The 20789-nt window shown below is 34.8% G+C and overlaps 1 protein-coding gene across 1 annotated transcript in view; it reads right to left on the bottom strand.

Annotated features, from left to right (window-relative positions):
* erc2 (ELKS/RAB6-interacting/CAST family member 2) overlaps positions 1-15919 on the bottom strand; it is a 76318-nt gene extending 60399 nt beyond the window's left edge. The window contains exon 1 of the mRNA XM_073826071.1: positions 15266-15919. Within this exon, the coding sequence (XP_073682172.1) occupies positions 15266-15919 (654 nt within the window). The remainder of the gene's footprint in view (positions 1-15265) is intronic.
* Positions 15920-20789: the final 4870 nt, after the last annotated feature.

Raw genomic sequence — 20789 nt, 5'->3', positions numbered from 1 at the left:
GGAATTCTGAGAAAAAAGTCACAATTCCGTGACAAACTTGCAATTCTAAAAAAAAAGTCTCAACTGCGAGATATGAACTTGGAATTCTGAGGGGAAAAAGTCAATTGTGAGATATAAACTAGGAATTCTGAGTAGAAAAAGCCACAACTGAGAGATATAAACTCATAATTCTGCAAAAAAAAAAAAAAGTCACAATTGCAAGATATAACCTTGGAATTCTGAGAAAAGTCACAATTGCGAGATATAAACTTGTAATTCTAAGATAAAAAGTCACAATTGCAAGATATAAACACACGATTCGGAAAAGAAAGTCAGAATTGAGTGTTTATATCTCGCAATTCTGACTTAACTCACAATTGGAAGTTTATATCTCGTGATTCTGACTTCATTTCTCAGAAAAAGGTTAGAATTACGCGTTATAAACTTGCTATTGTGAGTTAATGTTAAAATAGGGGTCCCTGTAAAAAAAAAGAAGTTGGGAACCACTGACCTAAAACTCTTTTAAACCAGCTAACAGACCAGCCTGACTAGGCTAAAAACTTACTAAAAGCAGCAAACCAATTCCTGGCGGGTTCAGGCTGTTTCTTTTTTTTTTTTTTTCAGCAGGATACCATACAATTTACAGCCTTAATCTTTCTTGTAAATATGTAAAACAGTTGGCTTATGCAAAATAAACATTCCAATCAGGTTGTTGTCTCAAGACCTCACTATGATGCATGTTTAATTCAGCGAGCTGCGTCTACTTATATCAGCTTTGAAGTAATTTCATTTTTTATCCAATTCAGTCTAAGGTAAATAATGACTTTATCAGGAAATGTCTGGAAATGGAAATGTCAACTTGAGCGCATTGCTTTGTGGGTTGCAGCTACCCATATACCGTTCTCTGACTGTATACTGCACATTTTGGCATTTGTAGTAGTTCATTGAAGTATTTCATTCATAAAATCTGCATATTGGACATATACATACTAAAAACAACAGGTCATATGGCACTCTGAGCATCCCAAGTGATACCCTGTGATGAAGGATCCTCCTCTGATCAGCATCACGACGGCCCACCTATCGCCTGCCCACCTCCGGACTCACGGCAGGAACATGTGGCCACGAGGAGGGGTGTGAAAATGAAGCACCGCTAACAGCATGTGATGACGTGCGCCTTATACTAATTGTGTCTGGTCACCGCTGCTATAAACCCAACAAGCCGTGTCTTCTTTGCCAAGCCCGTATCTTCAGTACATGCACAAGTGTCCTTGAGATCCAGACGTGCTGGAGGACATAGATGGACTGCAGCTAAAACCTAGTGCACACTATAAGACTGAAGGTCAGCAAATAACACTGAGGAATTCTTGACTGCTTTGCACTGATTTGTGCAGAATCAAAAAAAAAGATTTGATGTTTTCTTTGGCTCACACTTCACATTGCCTTGTCTTCTTAAAATCTTCTTCTGCTCTCTTGCTTGCCAGAAAAAGGTTGGATGAATTTCAAACAAATTTAAAATTTATTGTAGCATTCAGACTACTAAAAGCATATAAAGGCAATAAAAGAGCATTTTGCAACATATTAGTAGAGATAGAGTTGGTTAAGGAACTATATTTAAATATATATATTTATTTTTTTTTTCCATTGGAAATATACTTTGTTTAAATCTTCAAAATTTGTCACCTTAGAATTATAAGGTTCTATCTGCATTCTGAGCACTTTCGAGATATTAAGCTTTGAAGTTTTTGCATTCCATAGACTTCTGTAGATAGAACCATTTTTGTTTTCTAAAAAAGGCCCCAAATGTACACAGCTTACAAAAGAAACATCAAATAATGTAAATAAGTTGTCACAGAATAAGAATATGTAAATAACTCAATTTTGACAAAAATGTCAGATAGAACCTTATAATTCTAAGGTGACAAAATGTCGAAATATATTACAATACACACTTCAAAAGCCAAAAAGAACATTTTGTAAAATACATTTAAAATTTATGGCAAATATATAATAGAATATATCCATAAAAAAATATGTTTGTTAAGGATATATATATATATATATTTTTAAAATTAAAAATAGATTTTGTTTAAACCTTCAAATAGCAAAATATATTACAAAATGCACTTCAAGTGGCACAAATGCCATTTCAGATTTATGCAAAATATATAATGAAAAAAGTACAATGTTTGTTAAGGAAATATATATTTTTTTAATGTAAAATATGTTTTGTTTAAATAATTCAAATGCTGAAATGTATTACGATTTCAAGGGAAAACATTTTTGTTTTTCAAAATTACATTTTGAATGTATGCTAAATATATGATGATAAAACGGTTGAATAAATGTGTACATTTTTTAACATTTTTAAATTTAAAATATATTTAGTTTAAATTTTCAAATGCTAAAATATATTACAAATGCATTTGTAGGGACAGAAAGGGCATTTTATAAAATACATTTAAAAATTATGCTAAATATATAATAAAAAAATATATATATTTTTTTTAATTGAAAATATATTTAGTTTTAACCTTCAAATTGCAAAATACATTACAATTTCAGGACAAAAAAAGTAAAAAAAAAATTTCAAAAAGGAATAAAAATATTACATTTTAAAGTTGAAAATATATTTACTTTAAAGCTTCAAATATCAAAATATATTACAATATGCACTTCAAGGGGCAAAAAGGGCATTTTGTAAAATACATTTGAAATTTATGTTAAATATATAATGAAAAAAAAATGTTCGTTAAGGAAATATATTTTTTAAATTGAAAATATATTTTGTATAAACCTTCAAATGTCAAAATATATTACGATTTCAAGGGACTAAAAAGTATTTTCAAATTCACATTTTAAATGTATGCTTAATATATGATGAAAAAACTGTTGGTTAAGGAATTTTTTTTAAATATTCTTAAATTTTTACATTTAAAATATATTTTGTTTAAACCTTCAAATGTATTATAATATAAATATATTACAATATGCACTTCAAGGGGCAGAAGGGGCATTTTGTAAAGTGCATTGCTGATTAATTTCTTCAAATATATTTGTTTTAAATTGAAAATATATTTTGTTTAAACCTTCAAATGCCAAACTATATTACAATACGCACTTCAAGGGGCACAAAAGGCATTTTGTAAAATACATTTAAAATTTATGATAAACATATGATGCAAAAACGATTGAGTAAGGAATTAAAAAAAATATTTTTACATTTTTAAATGTAAAATATATTTAGTTTAAATCTTCCAGTACCAAAATATATTACACTTATATGCACTTAAAGGGGCAGAAAGGACATTTTGTAAAATACATTTAAAATATATGCTAAATATATAAATGTTTGTTAAGAAAATATATTTTTTAAATTGAAAATATATTTTGTTTAAAGCATTCAAATGCCGAAATATATTACAATTTCAAGGGACAAAAAAGTGTTTTCATTTTCAGTCTTAAAAAACATAGGAAATACAGATAAAATACAGGTAAAATATCTGTCATGTAGCAGAGACATTTTATATTTACGGTATGATGCAAACCATTTTGTTTGCACCTACATTTTCATATCTCTTTCTGTATACTGTGCTTCTCTTGGATCGTTTTTGTTTGCATATTTTGTTCAGTAAAAGCCTCTTTGAAAAATGTCACCATGAGTCATTTTCCATTTACATTTATACACTTGGCAGATGCTTTTTATCCGAAGCGACTTACATTGCTTTTAAAATACACATTTTATCAGTGAATTGCAGCATTTATATTCAAATGAACAAATAAACAAATACATAACAGCAGACAATGTCAGTACAATGTCTAATCACGTAATCTAAACTCCAAGGGCTTCATAAGAAACCCCTCGCATGTCTAATCTTGTTACTTTCCACCACAGGGCACTAACCGTGTCACGGTAGCACTGTCACTGGATATGTACCTACAGCTCTGCTAATGTCCTTTCCCATTTTCAGGTTGCTGCACAAACACACACACACACACACACACACACACACACACACACACACACACACACACACACACACACACACACACACACACACACCCTCATGCACAGGTGTTTGCTGGGAGCTGTGGTGACACCATCCTGATTTAACCTTGAGGACTCAGAAGAAGGGACAGCATCACGCAAAGGAGAAATGAGACACACACGCACACACTTTCACAGATTGGCTGAGCATAAGCCTGTCTAACTTGCATATCCAATCTCATTTGTGTATTTCAGTGTCCCTGCTCTAGTATCTCCAGCATTGTAACCATGATCGCATTCTACACCACACATCTGCTCCTAAATAGTGAGCTTGCAATAATTTTAGATTTATGCAAACTAAATGCAAGGTCATTTTCCCTTTTAATACAGAGGCATGAAATAATCAGAGCCACCTGCTTCTCACATTTTTCTTTTGAGAAACCAAGACTAGTATTCTCAAATATGTTTCAGAAAAGATCTCAACAATCTCTCACGCTGTGTTCAGATTTAAAAAGAAACCAGTCTAGACGTCTCATTAGTGTCATTGTTTACTCACCCTCCAGGCATCCTAGGTGTATATGACTTTCTTCTTTAGGATGAATGCAACTGGAGTTCTATTGAAAATTATCCTGGCACTTCCAAGCTTTAGAACGGCATAGATCAGTGTTTCTCTTCATCAGTCCAAAACAAGTCTAATAAAGTGCATCCATCCATAATAAAAAGTGTCTCACATGGCTCCAGTGGTGAATAAAGGTCTCCTGTAGGGAATCGATTCGTTTTTGTAAGAAAAATATCCATACCTAAAACGTAATAATCATTTTAATCTAGCTTGCGTTAACAATCGTACACTGAAAGTGTTCCGGGCATAGATATATATATGACGTAGGACGAGTCTCAAGAAAACCAACGTTTGTTTACAGGAGCAAAGGAAGCAGTTTCCTTACTTTAAGAAAGAAAAACCTCCTCTTGGTTTATATCAAAATCCTCCAAAAAATTTTCTTTACAAATCCTAGTTTTGAACTTCAAATTCGTGACCGGTGCCTTTGCTTACCTTTTTCCACGGTGCATCCACGTTCGTCACTTCTGAGCGGTGCATGCGCAATGGCTTCCGTGTACGAGAAATTGCCATAAGCTAGATTAAAGTGATTCTTACGTCTTAAATATGAATATTTTTCTTACAAAAATGCATCGATTCGCTACAGGAGACCTTTATTCACCCCCTGGAGCCATGTGAGGCACTTTTTATTATGGATGGCTGCACTTGTTTTGGGCTGATGAAGAAAAACACTGATCTATGCCGTTCTAAAGCTTGGAAGTGCCAGGATAATTTTTAATACAATTCCAATTGCATTCATCTTAAATAAGAAAGTCATATACACCTAGGATGCCTGGAGGGTGAGTAAATAATGGGCTAATTTTCATTTGTGGGTGAACTATCCCTTTAAGAAGCATCACTCAATCTTTAAAAAACAAAGCTTGCCAGGTTTTCCGGATGCAACAGAAGAATCATTTTTTGGTTCCCCATGGACCTTTCAGTGAACAGTTCTTAAAAGAACAGGTCTTTTCTTAATGTGAAGGACACTTTAAATAGATAGTTCACCCAAAAATGAAATTTCTGTCTTTAATTACTCACCCTCATGTCGTTCCATCCAAACCTGTAAGACCTTTGTTCGTCATCAGAATGCAAATTAAAATATTTTTGACTAAATCTGAGAGCTTTCTGACCCTGCATAGACAGCAACAAAACAGCAGTCGTTAGTTTGTTTTTTTTTTGTGTGTGCACAAAACAATATTCTTGTAGCTTCATAAAATTACAGTTGAACCACTGATGTCATGGACTATTTCAGCCTGGTGTCATTGTTTATACATAGATATTTGTACATAATGTTTACATGCAAAAAACATTTTTTATGAATCTTTTATATCATTAAGATATTTGTATCAATGGATTTTTATAATTGTATGGATTAGCAATTTAGATTTTTAGAACCCTTAACCTACCCTCAAACCTAAACCTACCCATTTTATAGCAAATATAAAAAGATTTAAAACGTAATTGACCAAAATACGCAGGGAAATGACCATTTTAGTGACAATATAGCATTAAAAAGATTTTTTTTTATATAGTTGTTAATCCCACTCCTACCTCTAAACCTAACCATAACTATTACTTAAAATATGTAGAAAGATAAATTCAATCAAAATAATTTATTTATTGGAAAAATATCAAAAGCAGTACCAAAAGCAGTCCATGACACAGGCAAGAGCCAATGAATGTTACATTTTTGTGTAAACCTGTCGCAAAGCTTCTTGAAGCGACAATTTTTGAATTTGTAACAGATCGCTAAATAAACTCCCCAGCTCCCCTTAATGCATGTTTTTTCCTCAGTGAGTGTTTGAACCTTCTGTAGTTACATTAAGTCCCACAGTTGTCCTTAGTGTGAAAAGATTGATCTCAAAACCATACAGTCATTGTTGGTTATGGTTCAAATACACAAAAATGCTGAAAAAACAAATTTGTAGGACCTGAAGGATTTTTCTGAAGAACAGCAGGCAGTTTAACTGTTCAAGACAAACAGGGGACTCATTAACAGCTATCACTAAACAAAAAAACACAGCTGTGGATCATTCAGGTAACAACAATTTTGGTAAAATAATGAACATTTTGCAGATTTTGAAAGCAAACTTTTGACCTAAACTGTAATAAAAAGTTAATGCCACGATTTCAGTCAGTGTTGTTTTCGTCAACGATGACGATGACGAAATCATTTCGTTGACGCCACTTTTTTTCATGACGATAACGAGACGATGACGAGATAAAAATGTCTCGTTGATGACTAAAACATGACGAGACGTGTGTGAGTTTTCGTTGACGAGACGAGAATAGACGAAAATGTTAGTGGGTGGTCCGTCAGACGTTTAAATGGCATGACATTTCTGCTTATTGTGCATGCCAATTAAAACCTAAAACGTATCTGCCGCTATGGCAAGCCGTTTTAGCATTAAATACTCTTTGCCATACTAGTATGGCAAGCCGTTTTAGCATTCCATCCTTGTTTGTCTTTTATGTTCTAAAACATTACTTCATTATTGTAATTATTGGTGAAAATAGTCGATCCGGAAGCTCACATTGTGTTGAACTATAGATCTGCTATAGAACTTACAAGTGACACTACCCAACAGCAAAATACTTACTGACCTACATTAATTTGTTAAAAGACTACTTTTTCCCCTTTTTTGACTAAAACTAGACTAAAACCTTTTTGACTTTTCGTCGACTAAAACTAGACTAAAACCTTTTTGACTTTTCGTCGACTAAAATTGGACTAAAACTATCACATATAGAAGTGACTAAAATTTGACTAAAACTAATAAGCATTTTAGTCCAAAAGACTAAGACTAAATCTAAGATGGTTGTCAAAAACAACACTGATTTCAGTATTCATAAAGTCTGTAAAGTTGTTCATACGTAAACAATTTATGTCAGTATTGTATGTTAAAATGTTGAAAATATGTCAGTATTGTACTTTTTAGTTCCTGTGAAAATGTAAGTAAATGTACGTTTTGTAGAACCACATTTTAGGTAAAATACATACGAATTCTCATGAGATGACGTTGACTATTTTAACAATGTCCTTACTACTATTCTGGGCCTTAAACGTGGCAGTTGCATTGCTGTCTATGCAGGGTCAGAAAGCTCTTGTATTTCATCAAAAATATCTTAGTTTGTGTTCTGAAGACGAATAAAGATCTTACAGGTTTAAAACGACATGAGGCTTAGAAATGACAGAATTTTCATTTTTGAATAAACTATTCCATACTACTTCTACTATTAGGAACCTTTTGTGCGGTCAAAGTGAATGTTAAAAGTCATGTTGAAGCCATTAATGCCAATAAGGAACCTCTATGTTTAAGAGTACCTGAGAACTAAATCTCCTGAGCAACGAGTCTGAATTCATCCTGTTCTTCCAGGCCTTATTTGCTCCAGGTCAATCAGGTTATTTGGATGGCACTTGTTCACTGCAATTTTCAAATAATGTATTTGCCCAGGGCTTTTATTAAGCCACTTCAGTGTTAATTTGGCCTTGTGTGTGGAAACTGACCTGTTGATAATGAACTTCCTCATGTACTTCCATTACTAGCCACCTAAGACAGAATCTTTCGCAATACTCCACCATATTTTGCATCACCCTTTCTTTCTTCGATTTTCATAAGAAACCCATTTCCACCCCAAGGCTGCTAACGCTTCTGTTTCACTTCATTACAAAGATTTTTGAAACTCTAACTTCTGCTGTCTTCATCTCCACTAATGTCTTTCAGACATACAACCTGAATACTTGAACTGGGGCGGTTTTATCTAAATGTGATAGTAATTGAAATGACTCACAAGCCATTTGCAAGGAAGTTACATCCTCACTAGGGATATTGTTTTTTATTCTAATAACCGTCTGCAGCCGAGAAACTGAATGTTTATATAGAAAATATTCCAGCTATTCATTTTTGTTAAAAAATATCTTATTTTATAAACCGCAATGACACGTTGTATGATTCAGAGGAGAATAAACTCTGTTTTATTTGCATGCATTATCTGCATGGTTTTCGCATTCAAGTCTCTAAAGGAATCATGCAAATCAGGTAACTGCGCAAACATGGTCAAAACAGTGCATAACGAAATTTGCACAATCTAGGCACCTGAACTGGCTCTTGTAAATGTATAAAGTGCATTTGCTTGCACTGTTCATCAGAGAATGGGTCTCTTCACCATCATTTGATCAATAACTGCTGCCAAGATGAGTAGAAAATGTTCACAGACGTCTCTTCTAATTAAAACACACTGTTAATTGCAGTAGGCAAATTTACTTTAGTGAATACAACACAATACGCCTATTTTGCATAGAACGAAGACCTGTTTGTGTTCAAATGAATGGCAATGATTTAATTTAAATATGCATGGCACCTGGTTAAACTCAATTGAGAACGGTTTAGTGAATAAGACAAAGGCGAAACAGCGCAACTGCGGATTTGCCATAAGCACTTGGTAATAAAATCTCTCTAAATACGATGTTAAAAGGCCTGAATGATTTGCAAGCCTCTTGCTATGGTATTTACGATATACAGGATCCATATGCCATCCAAAATATGTGAGAAAATGCCATATGGTGCCTTAGAGGATGGGTGGATGGAGTAACACAGAACAAGATGGATGGAAAGGACATAGGATGAGGAGGAGAGGAACAAGCACAGAGTGAGGATGTGTGGCAGGAAAGAAGCCAAAAAGAGAGCTGGATGACAGAGAGAGAGAGAAAGAGAGACAGAGGTGGAGTGAAACACTGGCAGAGAAGACAAGGAATCAGATGGAGGAAAACAAAGTCTCTCAGACAAGCATTTGTCCTTGACATTTCTTCGTCTCCAGGCCTCGTGCAGAGTGTGATTTAACTAGGCCACTGCCCTACTCTCAAAAACACAGATAGACAGGAAGAGGTGAGACTGTGGGAAAACAAATGTCTCCAGTCCTCAGCTGTTGAATGCAAGAGAGTGATCTTGAACCATCACACGTTTTGTAGGTATTTAATCAATAAGGTACGGAAGGTCATGCTGGACTGTGTATATAATTAAACTAAAGACTAAAGAGATTTATCAAGCATAACGCCAAAGTAGTTCACTTGGTGGCCTTATTGGTATAGCATCTATCTACATAAAAAATTAACCATATATTCTAACAGAATATATTTTTGAAAACAATAAAAAAATTATATAAATATAAATTGCATGAATTATTTAAACTACATATACTTTACCAGTCAAAAGTTTTTGAACAGTAAGATTTTTAATGTTTCTTAAAGAAGTCTATTTTGCTCACCAAGACTGCATTTATTTGATCCAGAGTACAGCAAAAACAATAAAAATGTGAAATGTTTTTATTATTTAAAATAGCTGCTTTCTATTTGAATATTTTTTTAAATGTAATTTATTTCTGTGATCAAAGCAATTTTTTAGCATCATTACTCTCATCACATGATCCTTCAGAAATCATTTTAAAATGTTGATTTGCTGTTCAATAAACATTTTTATTATTATTATTATCAATATTTAAAACAGTTGAGAACATTTTTAGGATTCTTTGATGAATAGAAAGATCCAGATATCAGCACTTATCTGAAATAAAAAGCTTTTGTAACATTATACACTATAAAAGTTTGAAATCAGTATATATATAAAAAAAAATTCTAGGAAAAAAATATAGAAATTATTACTTTTATTTGGCAAGGATGCTTTAGATTGATCAAAAGATGTTACAATAGATTTCTATTTCCGATAAAAAATGGTTCTTCTGAACTTTTCATTCATCAAAGAATGATGTTTTCACCATAATATTTTTTTAATATTTTTTGAGCAGCAAATCAGAATATTAGAATGATTCTGAAGGATCATGTGACTGGAGTAATGGTGTTAAAATCAGCTTTGAAATCATAATAAATAACATTTTTAAATATATTCAAATAGAAAATAATTATTTTACAAATATTGCAAAGTTGACTGTTTTTGCTGTACTTTTAATCAAATAAATGCAGGCTTGGTTTGCAGAAGAACAAATACAAATGCAAAAACATTTTAAAATACTTTTTGGCTTCAAATCAAAATTTGTAGTGTTTTAATTAACTGCATATCTGATTGGTTTCATTCATGCTTGTAGCTCCTATTGTTTTAAAATCCCTATGGGAAAAATTAACTGAAAAATTAACTACAGAACCAAGGCTGCTGAAACTGTTGCACTCCATAGCAATTTGGCAGATTAAATACAGAATTCATGTCATGTGCGGTCACACGTATGCAAATATAAGCTATTCCACTAGCTTTAAACTAGTTATATGTTCAGCCAGAACTGTCTAAAATGTGTTTCAGTATCTGTGGCTTTGGCGTGGCCATTGACAGAGTGCCACATCCGATTAAATGATGAAATATTAATGATTATAAGAGCCTCTTTCCAGAAGTGCCACATAAAAGACAGACAACCCAAAGAAGAAATCAGCTGTGAAGAGACTTAAAGAGCATGAGAGTGGGTGGAAAAGAAGAGTGAGAGCGTGATTACACAGTTGAATGAGACACAGAACAGAGAAGAAAGGAACACAGCCCACAGATGACACTAAAACTGGAGGCAGGAAGAGCAACCTTGGCAACGCAAGAATTCATAGACTAGGCGTATCCCTCAAGTGGGGAACTTTTAGCTAGCTAATAAACATTACTTCACCCCAAAATGAAAATTAGCCCATTATTTACTCACCCTCAAGGCATCCTAAGGTGTATAAGACTTTCTTCTTTTAGACAAATGCAAAAGGGTTAAAAATTGCTCTGGTTCTTCCAAGCATTGTAATGGTAATGGGGGTGTTTCTTTTCAACAGTCTAATACAAGTCCAATAAAGTGCATCCATCCATAATAAAAAGTGCCTCACACGGCTCTAGGGGTGAATAAAGGCCTCCTGTAGCGAATCGATGCATTTTTGTAAGAAAAATATCCATATTTAAAACGTAATAATCACTTACTAGCTTGTGTTAACGGTTGTACATGGAAGCCAGGTACAAAATGTAGGTGGATTTCAATATAAGCCAAGAGGAGACTGGTTTTCCTTTGCTAAACTAAGAAGACTTTGCTTCCTTTGCTTCAGTAAACAAACATTGGTTTACGCAAGACTTACAGGCACATATGTTGTATGGTAGATAGCACAAGCTAGAGAAAAGTGATTATTGCATTTCAAAAATGGATAATTTTCTAACAGAAATGCATCGATTTGCTACAGGAGGCCTTTATTTCCAAGCCCGCTTCAACCCCTTGTGAGACACTTTTTATTATGGATGGATGTGCTTTATTGGACTTGTTTTGGACTGTTGAAAAGAAATACCCGCCCACTGCCATTATAAAGCTTGGACGAGCCAAAACAATTTTTAATATGTGACCCTGGATGACAAAACCAGTCTTAAGTAGCATGGGTATATTTGTAGCAATAGCCAACGGGTCAAAATTATCGATTTTTCTTTTTTAATGCCAAAAATCATTAGGATATTTTGTAATTTCCTATCATAAATATATCAAAACTTAAGTTTTAATTAATAATATGCATTGCTAAGAACTTAATTTGGACAACTTTAAAGGCAATTTTCTCAATACTTAGATTCTTTTGCACCTCAAATGTCAGATTTTCAAATAGTAATTGATATTTCCCTAACCTTACAAAGCATACATCAATGGAAAGCTTATTTATTCCACTTTCAGATGTCAATTTCAAATCTCAATTTTGAAATTGATGACTGGTTTTGTGGTCCAGGGTCACATGTAACTCCAATTGTATTCGCCTGAAAGAAGGAAGTTATATACACCTAGGATGCCTCGAAGATGAGTAAATAATGGGCTAATTTTATTTTTTGGGTGAACTGAATGAAAAATTAAAATGTACTCACCATCATGTCATTTCAAAGCTATATTTCTTTCTATTTGAACAAAAGGAGTCATTTTGAACAATGTTCACTTTGCTTGTACATTTTTAGAATACGTATTTTCAAATATTTTGTGTCATGAACTTTTACGTTCCACGAATAAAAGAAAAAGCACACAGATTTGACCAACATGAGGGTGAGTAAGCAATGACAGTTTTCATTTTTTTAGTTAACATGTTTTTTTAATGTAACAACATAAGCTACTGTTCAAAAGTTTGGGGTCAGAAGTCTCTCATGCTCACTGCATTGATAAAAAATACAGAATTAACAGGAAAATTGTGAAATAATATTACAATTTAAACTAACTGTTTTCTTTTTTATTATATTTTAAAATGTTTTTTTTTTTTTTTCTGTGATGGAAATGCCGAATTTCAGAAATTATTATAATATGCTTATTTGTTGCTAAAGAAACATTTCTACTTATTATTATTATTATAAATGTTGAAAACACTTGGGCTGCTTAATATTTTTTGGAAACAGTAGCCGGGTTTCCATCCAGAGCTGAGAATTTAACTTATGCGCAAAACTGAAATATCACATAAAACATAAAAATAAACACCGTTTCCATCCAACGAGTCAAAGAGAACAAAATCACCACTTCCTAACGTACTGACACTACATGCGAGAGGTCATCAGTTTAATGTGTCTTCGCTGAATAAAAAAAGAAATCTTCAATAAATAAATCTTTCTGATTCCAAATTTTTGAACAGTAGAGTACATCAAACTGTACTTTCTAAGTTTATTAAAAGCCTTGAGTAGACAATAAAAGAGCTATAAATGCCATAAACTATTAATTATACATCTTAGCAAAATTCACTTATAAAAATAAAGGTTCTGAGAAGGGCTTTACAGAACAACCTGACATAATTAGAGACCATTCTTCATTTTTATAGCTCTTCAGAAGGTTATCAATGTACGCTACAAACAAAGCCCAAGAGGGCTCTTCCTCAGTGAATACTATCTAGGACAAATATACTGATTTGAAGAACATATAATGTAACATCAAGTGCTTTTTCTCCAAAGAACCATTTACAGTATCTCATGTAGCCAACAAATAGAGTCTTAATTAGGGGTGTGCGATATGATGATTTTTGATCGTGTACGATCTGCTTTTGAAAAAATATTGTAGTATCATTCTACAGTGTGCCTCCGAATTTTTATATACTGTACAACATGCGCTAAAAGCCTGTCAAACAGCACCTATCTTCCGCGTCTGATTTGCTAATACTGTCAAAAACATACAACGATTGTATGTAAAGACAGTTGGTTATGTCTAAAGTGAAAGTAAACAGTTAAGAGAAAAACGGATGCGCGCTTGTATATTAGATACGTGCTGCTCTTAAAGCGACAGAACTAAACATTCTGCCGATTGTCATTAAAGGGACAGTTCACCCCAAAGTTCACTCACTCAGATGTTGTCCCAAACCTCTGTTAATTTTCTTTCTTGTGCTGAACACAAAAGAATATATTTTGAAGAATGTGGATAACAGTAGCTCATCCACACTGACTTTGATAGTGGAAAAAAAAAAAAAAATACTATGGAAGCAACTGGGGACCAGCAGCTGTTTGGTTACCCATATTCTTCAATATAAAGTTTATGTTCAACAGAGGAAAAAGAAAACTAATTTGAGTTTAAAAAACACTCAAGAGTGAGTAAATGAGGACAGAATTGTCATGTTTTGGTAATGGTAGATTACTAAAACAAAACATAAAAAAAAATCCCTCACTGCTCTTGACTGAAGAACATCAAAACAGTTGCTTTAATGAGAATCAATGTATAATATTTGTATATAGTGTATATAGTGTTTCATTTTTATATTTGTTCATTTAATTTCTTGAATACTACTGCTTTAATAGCAAAGATAAAATAATAAAGATTTTTATCTTTGCCATTTTGGCCTAAACATCTGCCGTTCTTTTTATTTTATATTTTGTTACCTTGTACAGGGATTCTACAGACATAATCAAGTGAAATTTTTAAGATTTTTTTAATACCACCTTATATATAGATCTAAACCTGTAATGGAAATACACATTATATTACATAAATACAGTATATGTAATATTTAATGTGTTTCATGTAAAAAGAAAACTAAATTTCAAATAAAAAATGTCATTAATGATGTTTATTTTCATATCAGCAGACAATATTCCACACAAAAATATTTTGTTAAGAAATATTTTCATCAGTGTTCAACTTTTACATACTTAAATCAGCATGATTTATCTTTATAAAAACCTTTTTTTTTTACTTTTTAAATGTACGCATCACCTTCAATTTCAAATTGTTAGAATTAAACAAATTCTATGGGGCTGTTGCCAGGCAGATTAAATAATTTACACTGCAAAATTACAAGTGCAATAAATAATATATTAATAATGTTATAAGAATAATGTTTTAAATACATTTATGGATTTACAAACACAGTCACAGTAAACAGTCATTAGGTCTGTCAGATTGAAGATATTTTAGAAGTAATGTGACCAAAAATATTTAAGAACTATCAAATCTGAATTTAAGACACTTTAAGAATTTTTAAGGAGCCGCGGACATCCTGCTTGTAAGGCTTTGGTTTTAAAATAGCGAAATTAGTTTGGCCATACTGCTCAAAATAGTAAAACCAACATGACAAACAATGATAAAATCGTGAATCGTGATATTTCTGAAACAAAAACAAAAAAATTGATATGATATGATATTTTAACCATATCGCCCACCCCTAGTCTTAACTGGAAGAATTTCTGTAAACAACCTCTGAAGAACCTTTAGTTTTACTCTAGCATGAAAAGTAAGGTAACCATCCTAACCTGATTCTCCTCGTGGGTCACCCGCATCTGTTCTTTAAGAATCGAAGTGCGCGCTGCCTCCTCTTTCCTCATCACCCGTTCTTTCTTCAGCTCGGGGCTCCAGAAGCTCTTGATGCTGTTTGTAGAAGAACCCAGCTTGCTGTCCTTCAGGTCCAGCTCCCTCCGAAGTAGCTCGTTTTCCCGTTGCATGTCCCGTAACTGTGCCTGGAGCTCCAATAGTTCACCTCCACCACCCCTGACCGCCTGTCGCAGGAGGGCCGACGGCGTCCCCTGGTGGTGGAGCATAGACAGCGAGCCCAGATCACCATAAGACAGCAGATCGGCATGCGGGAGTCCCGCCGTTGCGATATTAGGAGTGCTGCCCATAGCCGTGACACGACCGCCGTATATGGCTCGATTGGTGGCCCGACCGAGCGTCATGGTGCCTTTAGGGTAAGTAGCCGTGGATCCGACGCCTTCATGGTCGCTCAAGTACATTGGGCCAGATGTTGCGTAGGCAGCATTTAGGGACTGGATGTTCTCCATGGATAAGGTCTTGCCACCCGCACTGCCGCTGTTGGCTCGACGGTGGCCCAGGCGAGGAGAGCGGGGCAGCCGCGGGGAGCGAGCAGGGCTGCCCTCGATGTGGCTGACGGCGCGCGCGCTGCCATACATTTCCCAAGGTTCTGTAACACGAGAGTCCGTAAGAAAAGCCCCTTTATGGATCGACAAGGGTGTTTACTGCATCCTAGAGAGAAGCAGAAAAGACACACATCAAAATGCAGTCAAACACTTCAAAATGGCTCCAACAAAGCAGCCAACTACTGTCTGGAACAACTCTTCGCTTTCAGCCTAGAGCTAATCAAAATGCAAAGACGTATTAAGTTCCCGAGAAACATAATGAGACATTGTATGCCTTTTCATTTCGGAGGCGACGTAACTTCCCTTTAAATTTCTGCCTGAGGTGGGTTCGAGATGTCTATTCATCAGAAAGATGAGTCAAAATGAAAAGTGCCCCGCAGTTTTTCTCTGAGGTGGGGACCACTTGCTGCTCGCGGGGATGACGCTGATGCTGTGGAGAGGGTTGCTATGGCAACAGTGACTGAGATGATGGAGGAGAGCGCACCTGTTTTCACTCGTATGAAAAGTGAGGATGTGTGGGCATTCATGGGCGTGAGAGAAAGAGAGAGAGAGAGAGAGTGAGTGAGAAATGTACATTTATGCTGACATTAAACGAAGCCGTTCTGCAGATGGCCTGGTCATCTGTGCACTTCCGTGCCAGAGAAAGGACACGTTCGGTCTTCATCTTTCCGGACGGAGACCATATATAGCGTGCCATACTGGACAAATGGGGGAAGAAAGGAAAGGCTGTATCCGAATGCCAGGATTTTTTTTTTACATTTTCTGACGCTTGCATGTGCAAAACCTACTGTTTTCTGGGTGGAATTGTTGCTTACAGGTACGAGTCAAAAAAGCTCTTCAACAAGTGACTTCTGTTAAATTTACAGTAAAAAAAAAAAACTTCCAGAAATTCATCTGAAGAAAAATGGTGACCAGTATTAATTTACAGTCAAATGAAAAACTATTCAGCAGCAGCAGACAAATAGTTTTTATATTTTGTACTAGTGGGTGCAGGACACTATAGTTAATTTATGTAAGATATATTATACCCAAAAATTCTTCATACAGTGCACTACCAGTAAAACTGATAAAAAAAAAATTGGGACCAAAAATTATTCAGACACTTTGACCTGACCATGTTTTGCTTAAGTGTTTTTTCTTTATTTTCTAATCGAACTTTTAACACCACAGACTGAACAAAATTAAGCATTGCTTGGTAATTGGTTGACCGAAATCGGTATTATCTAATTGTGTACTTAAATTTAACAGCTGACAGCTATTGAGCACCAAAATGCCAGGATTTTTACAGTTTGTGATGCTTGCTTTTCAAAAATCACTGTTTTCTGGGTGGTTGCTTACTGGTACGAGTCAAAAAAGCTTTTCAACAAGTGATTTAAAAAATATCCTGTTAAATTTACAGTAAAAACAGCTGCCAGAAATTCATCTAAAAAAATGGTGACAGTGTTTCCAGCATTATCGGATTCATTTATAACTGTATTTCATTAAGTTAGATAATGTTAAATCACAAAACATGCCATACTGGACGAAAAGGGAAAAAATGAAAGGGCTGCACCCAAATGCCAGGATTTTTTACATTTTCTGATGCTTGCCTTTTCAAAACTCACTGTTTTTTGGGTGGTTGCTAACTTGTAGTGGTAGTGATTTAAAAAAATATTCTGTTAAATTTGCAGTTAAAAAAACAGCAGCCGGAAATTCATGTGAAAACTATGGTAACAGTGTTTTCAGCATTATTTGATTCATATCAAGTGACAGAATATTAAATCACCAAGCGTGCCATACTGGACAAAATGAGAAGAAAAGAAAAGGGCTGCACCCAAATGTTAGGATTTTTGCTTTTTTATGCTTGCCTGTGCGAAACTCAATTTTCTGGGTGGTTGCTTACTAGTGTGAGTTAAAAAAGCTCTTCAACAAGTGACTTTTGTTTCTGACTTTTCACAACAGGTGACAGTGTTTCTAGCATTATTGGATTCATTTATAACTGTACTTCATCAAGTGATATAATGTTAAATAACCAAGCTGAGCTTACAAAATCAGATTTTACCTTATAAAAATATGACTTAGACGGTCTACAGAGTCATACAGACACTAAACAGCGCAAAATGTGACAGAAAAAATCCTAATGCACATTATTAATATCAAAATGGAAAAGAAACAAAATGATTTGTGACCCTGGACCACAAAACCAGTCCTAAGTAGCACAGGTATATTTGTAGCAATAGCCAAAAATGCATAGTATGGGTCAAAATTATATATATTAAAAAAAAATTAAGCCAAAAATCATTAGGATATTAAGTAAAGATCATGTTCCATGAAGATATTTTGTACATTTCTTACCGTAAATTGATCAAAACTTTTTTCAAAATTTTTGATTAGTAATATGCATTGCTAAAAAATTCATTTGGACAGTTTTAAAGGCAATTTACTTGCACCCTTAGATTCTCCGCCAAATATTGTCATATCCTAACAAACAATACATCAATGGAAAGCTTATTTATTAAAAAAATATTGTGGTATTGTGGTCCAGGGTCACATTTATACGCTATAACTCTAATGCTCAGTGATGATTTAAAACAACGTACCATCTGCACTAAACCTAAAAACCCATCAATAGAATTAACAAAAGCGAGTCATGTTTTTCAAGGGGATTCGCACCCAAGGATTCCGCATCCTAAGTCCAATTTCATGCCGGCTGAGCTACCGAACAAACTTGTTACGTCCAGAAAGCGAAACATATGGAGCTGTAATCATAACTGTTATGAAAACGATTACAAGTACTCGCCTTTAGTGTTAATTTCTGTTGGAAACTGCAATGATGTGCTTATTGGTACATATTTTGCGTCTTGCGTAAAAGTTCCCACAGGTACGTTTTCATCATGAGATCTGGTAGCTTTTTAGTTTTTCTCTGTAAAAATTAAGAGAAGCGTAAGTCAGTTCCAGTTTAAAATAACATGCCTCCTGAATAAGCTACAAGATTTGAGGTATCACTCACGTCTGTAGTTAGTTAGTACACTCCTAAACCTTGACATGAGTTATCGTATGATGTTTCCCTCAGAAAACACCACTAATTAAACTATACATTCTGAAACTTAATTTCCTTTTCCAACACCAAGGTCATGGGTTTGATTTCCAGTGAATACATGATAAGGCGCACCTTGAAAGAAGTGTAAGTCACTTTGGATCAAAGTATCTGCCAACAGCATGAATTAAATAAGCAAATGCTGCTTGTGGTCTCAACGGACATAGCTGATTAATGTCAACACAGAAACTTCTGAATGAGAACTTAATGACAGAAAGAGCTTTTTTTGCTCGGTAATATATAGAAGCCAGCTGCTCCCCAGCATAAATGGCTTAATCAAGGTGGCAGGGTGCATATCACGAGCCACTGACTCTCTCTCTGCCACCCACTCTGACGCTGAAAACAGTGTGTGCATAGAGCCACAAAGGGCAAATTACCCAGACTTCAATAACACGACATGTTAAAGGAAAAACTGGCCAAGCGATGCATCTGTTGCACGGAATGTGGCTTAACCAAGACATTTATGTGCAAGGCGTTGTTTAACCCCGGAATTCAATTCAACTCAGGTCAATTTTTTTTCATTTGTTCACAGAACTTATCTTGGTGAAATATCTTATTAGAAGCCTATCATCACAAATTGAAGCAGATTGGCATATGTAACAAAAGAAAACACATGCTTAAAGTGCTATTTCTAACCTTAACAATTTTTCAGTCAAGTAATATTTTAGATCTGTTTATAGCTATATAGCTTTTCACCCAAATGTTTCTGAATTATATCTTAATAGAATATCAAATAAAATGATTCTGAAGCCATCGTGACTGCTCACACTATACAAAACCATTACTTCCAGATGTCCCTGGTCACATTGTGATAAAATATCACATAATGTCCCTTGCAATCAAGGGTTGCCAGAAACACTGTTCAAACACCAATAAAATCTTTGATCTTTCGAAGATCAGACAGAAGCCGCTTGTGAACGCCCTCCCTCATCCTTCAGCCATTGGCTGTGCGGATAACGTCTGTTTGCTGATTGGCTTTCACCAATGTCAATCATCCCCCAAAAATCACTCCTAGAGGCTGACAGGTCATACATGCCCATGTTTTTACCTAAATGAGAAGAAATCAATGAGAAACCCACCAAACGCAATATGCGTTTAAAAAAATAACGCATCTAAATTAAGACAAAAAGATAATACCGTTAAACCTAATGAATGTCATTTCTATCCTCAACATCGAATTATTCTCATTCAGACAATTAGACCGAACACAGCAACATCCATGCAGAAAATATAAACCGTCTATGAAGCTAAACTAATAGTAATATGAAGGAATGTCCACATATTAAACCAGAACAGAGTATGCATTGATCCTGAGGCAAATGCTTTTGAAACAGCATCGAGCGACGCTTTATCTCGTTCATACTACAGCGATTTTAAGCTCATTTTCCATCACTCAGAAATCAAATAATTAGCTCAAATCGATGAATCCGACCTATATTTCGATCCTTTAATATAAACCCCACCAAACCGGGTTGAATGGAAGCCAGTGTGTCGTTAGATCACGTTTCGTTACCTTTTCAGCGTCGTCGCCGCTCCATCACTGTGCGGGTCCCCCAGCATCAGCATCAGCGTCCCAAGTCCTGCATCCACTCCAGTATCAGCACTCCGCTCTCTGATTGGACACACGTACATAAACTCCGCCCCCGAACGCATAAATGAGCTTCAGATTTAAAGGGCCAGCGCATAATAGTGACAGGAAGAGAAGCGGCGACCACATGAGGCGTTGCCATGCATGTATGTAGCCTATGTTGTATAATGCACTGCATTATCACTTCTTAAGCTCAATTTGAGATCAGTGTCGCCTACAAAGATAGAAATAATAGAAGG

The sequence above is a fragment of the Garra rufa genome, chromosome 20, assembly GCF_049309525.1.
Source record: "Garra rufa chromosome 20, GarRuf1.0, whole genome shotgun sequence".
In the NCBI taxonomy this organism is placed as follows: Eukaryota; Metazoa; Chordata; class Actinopteri; order Cypriniformes; family Cyprinidae; genus Garra; species Garra rufa.
This window is presented reverse-complemented; position numbering and strand designations above follow the sequence as displayed.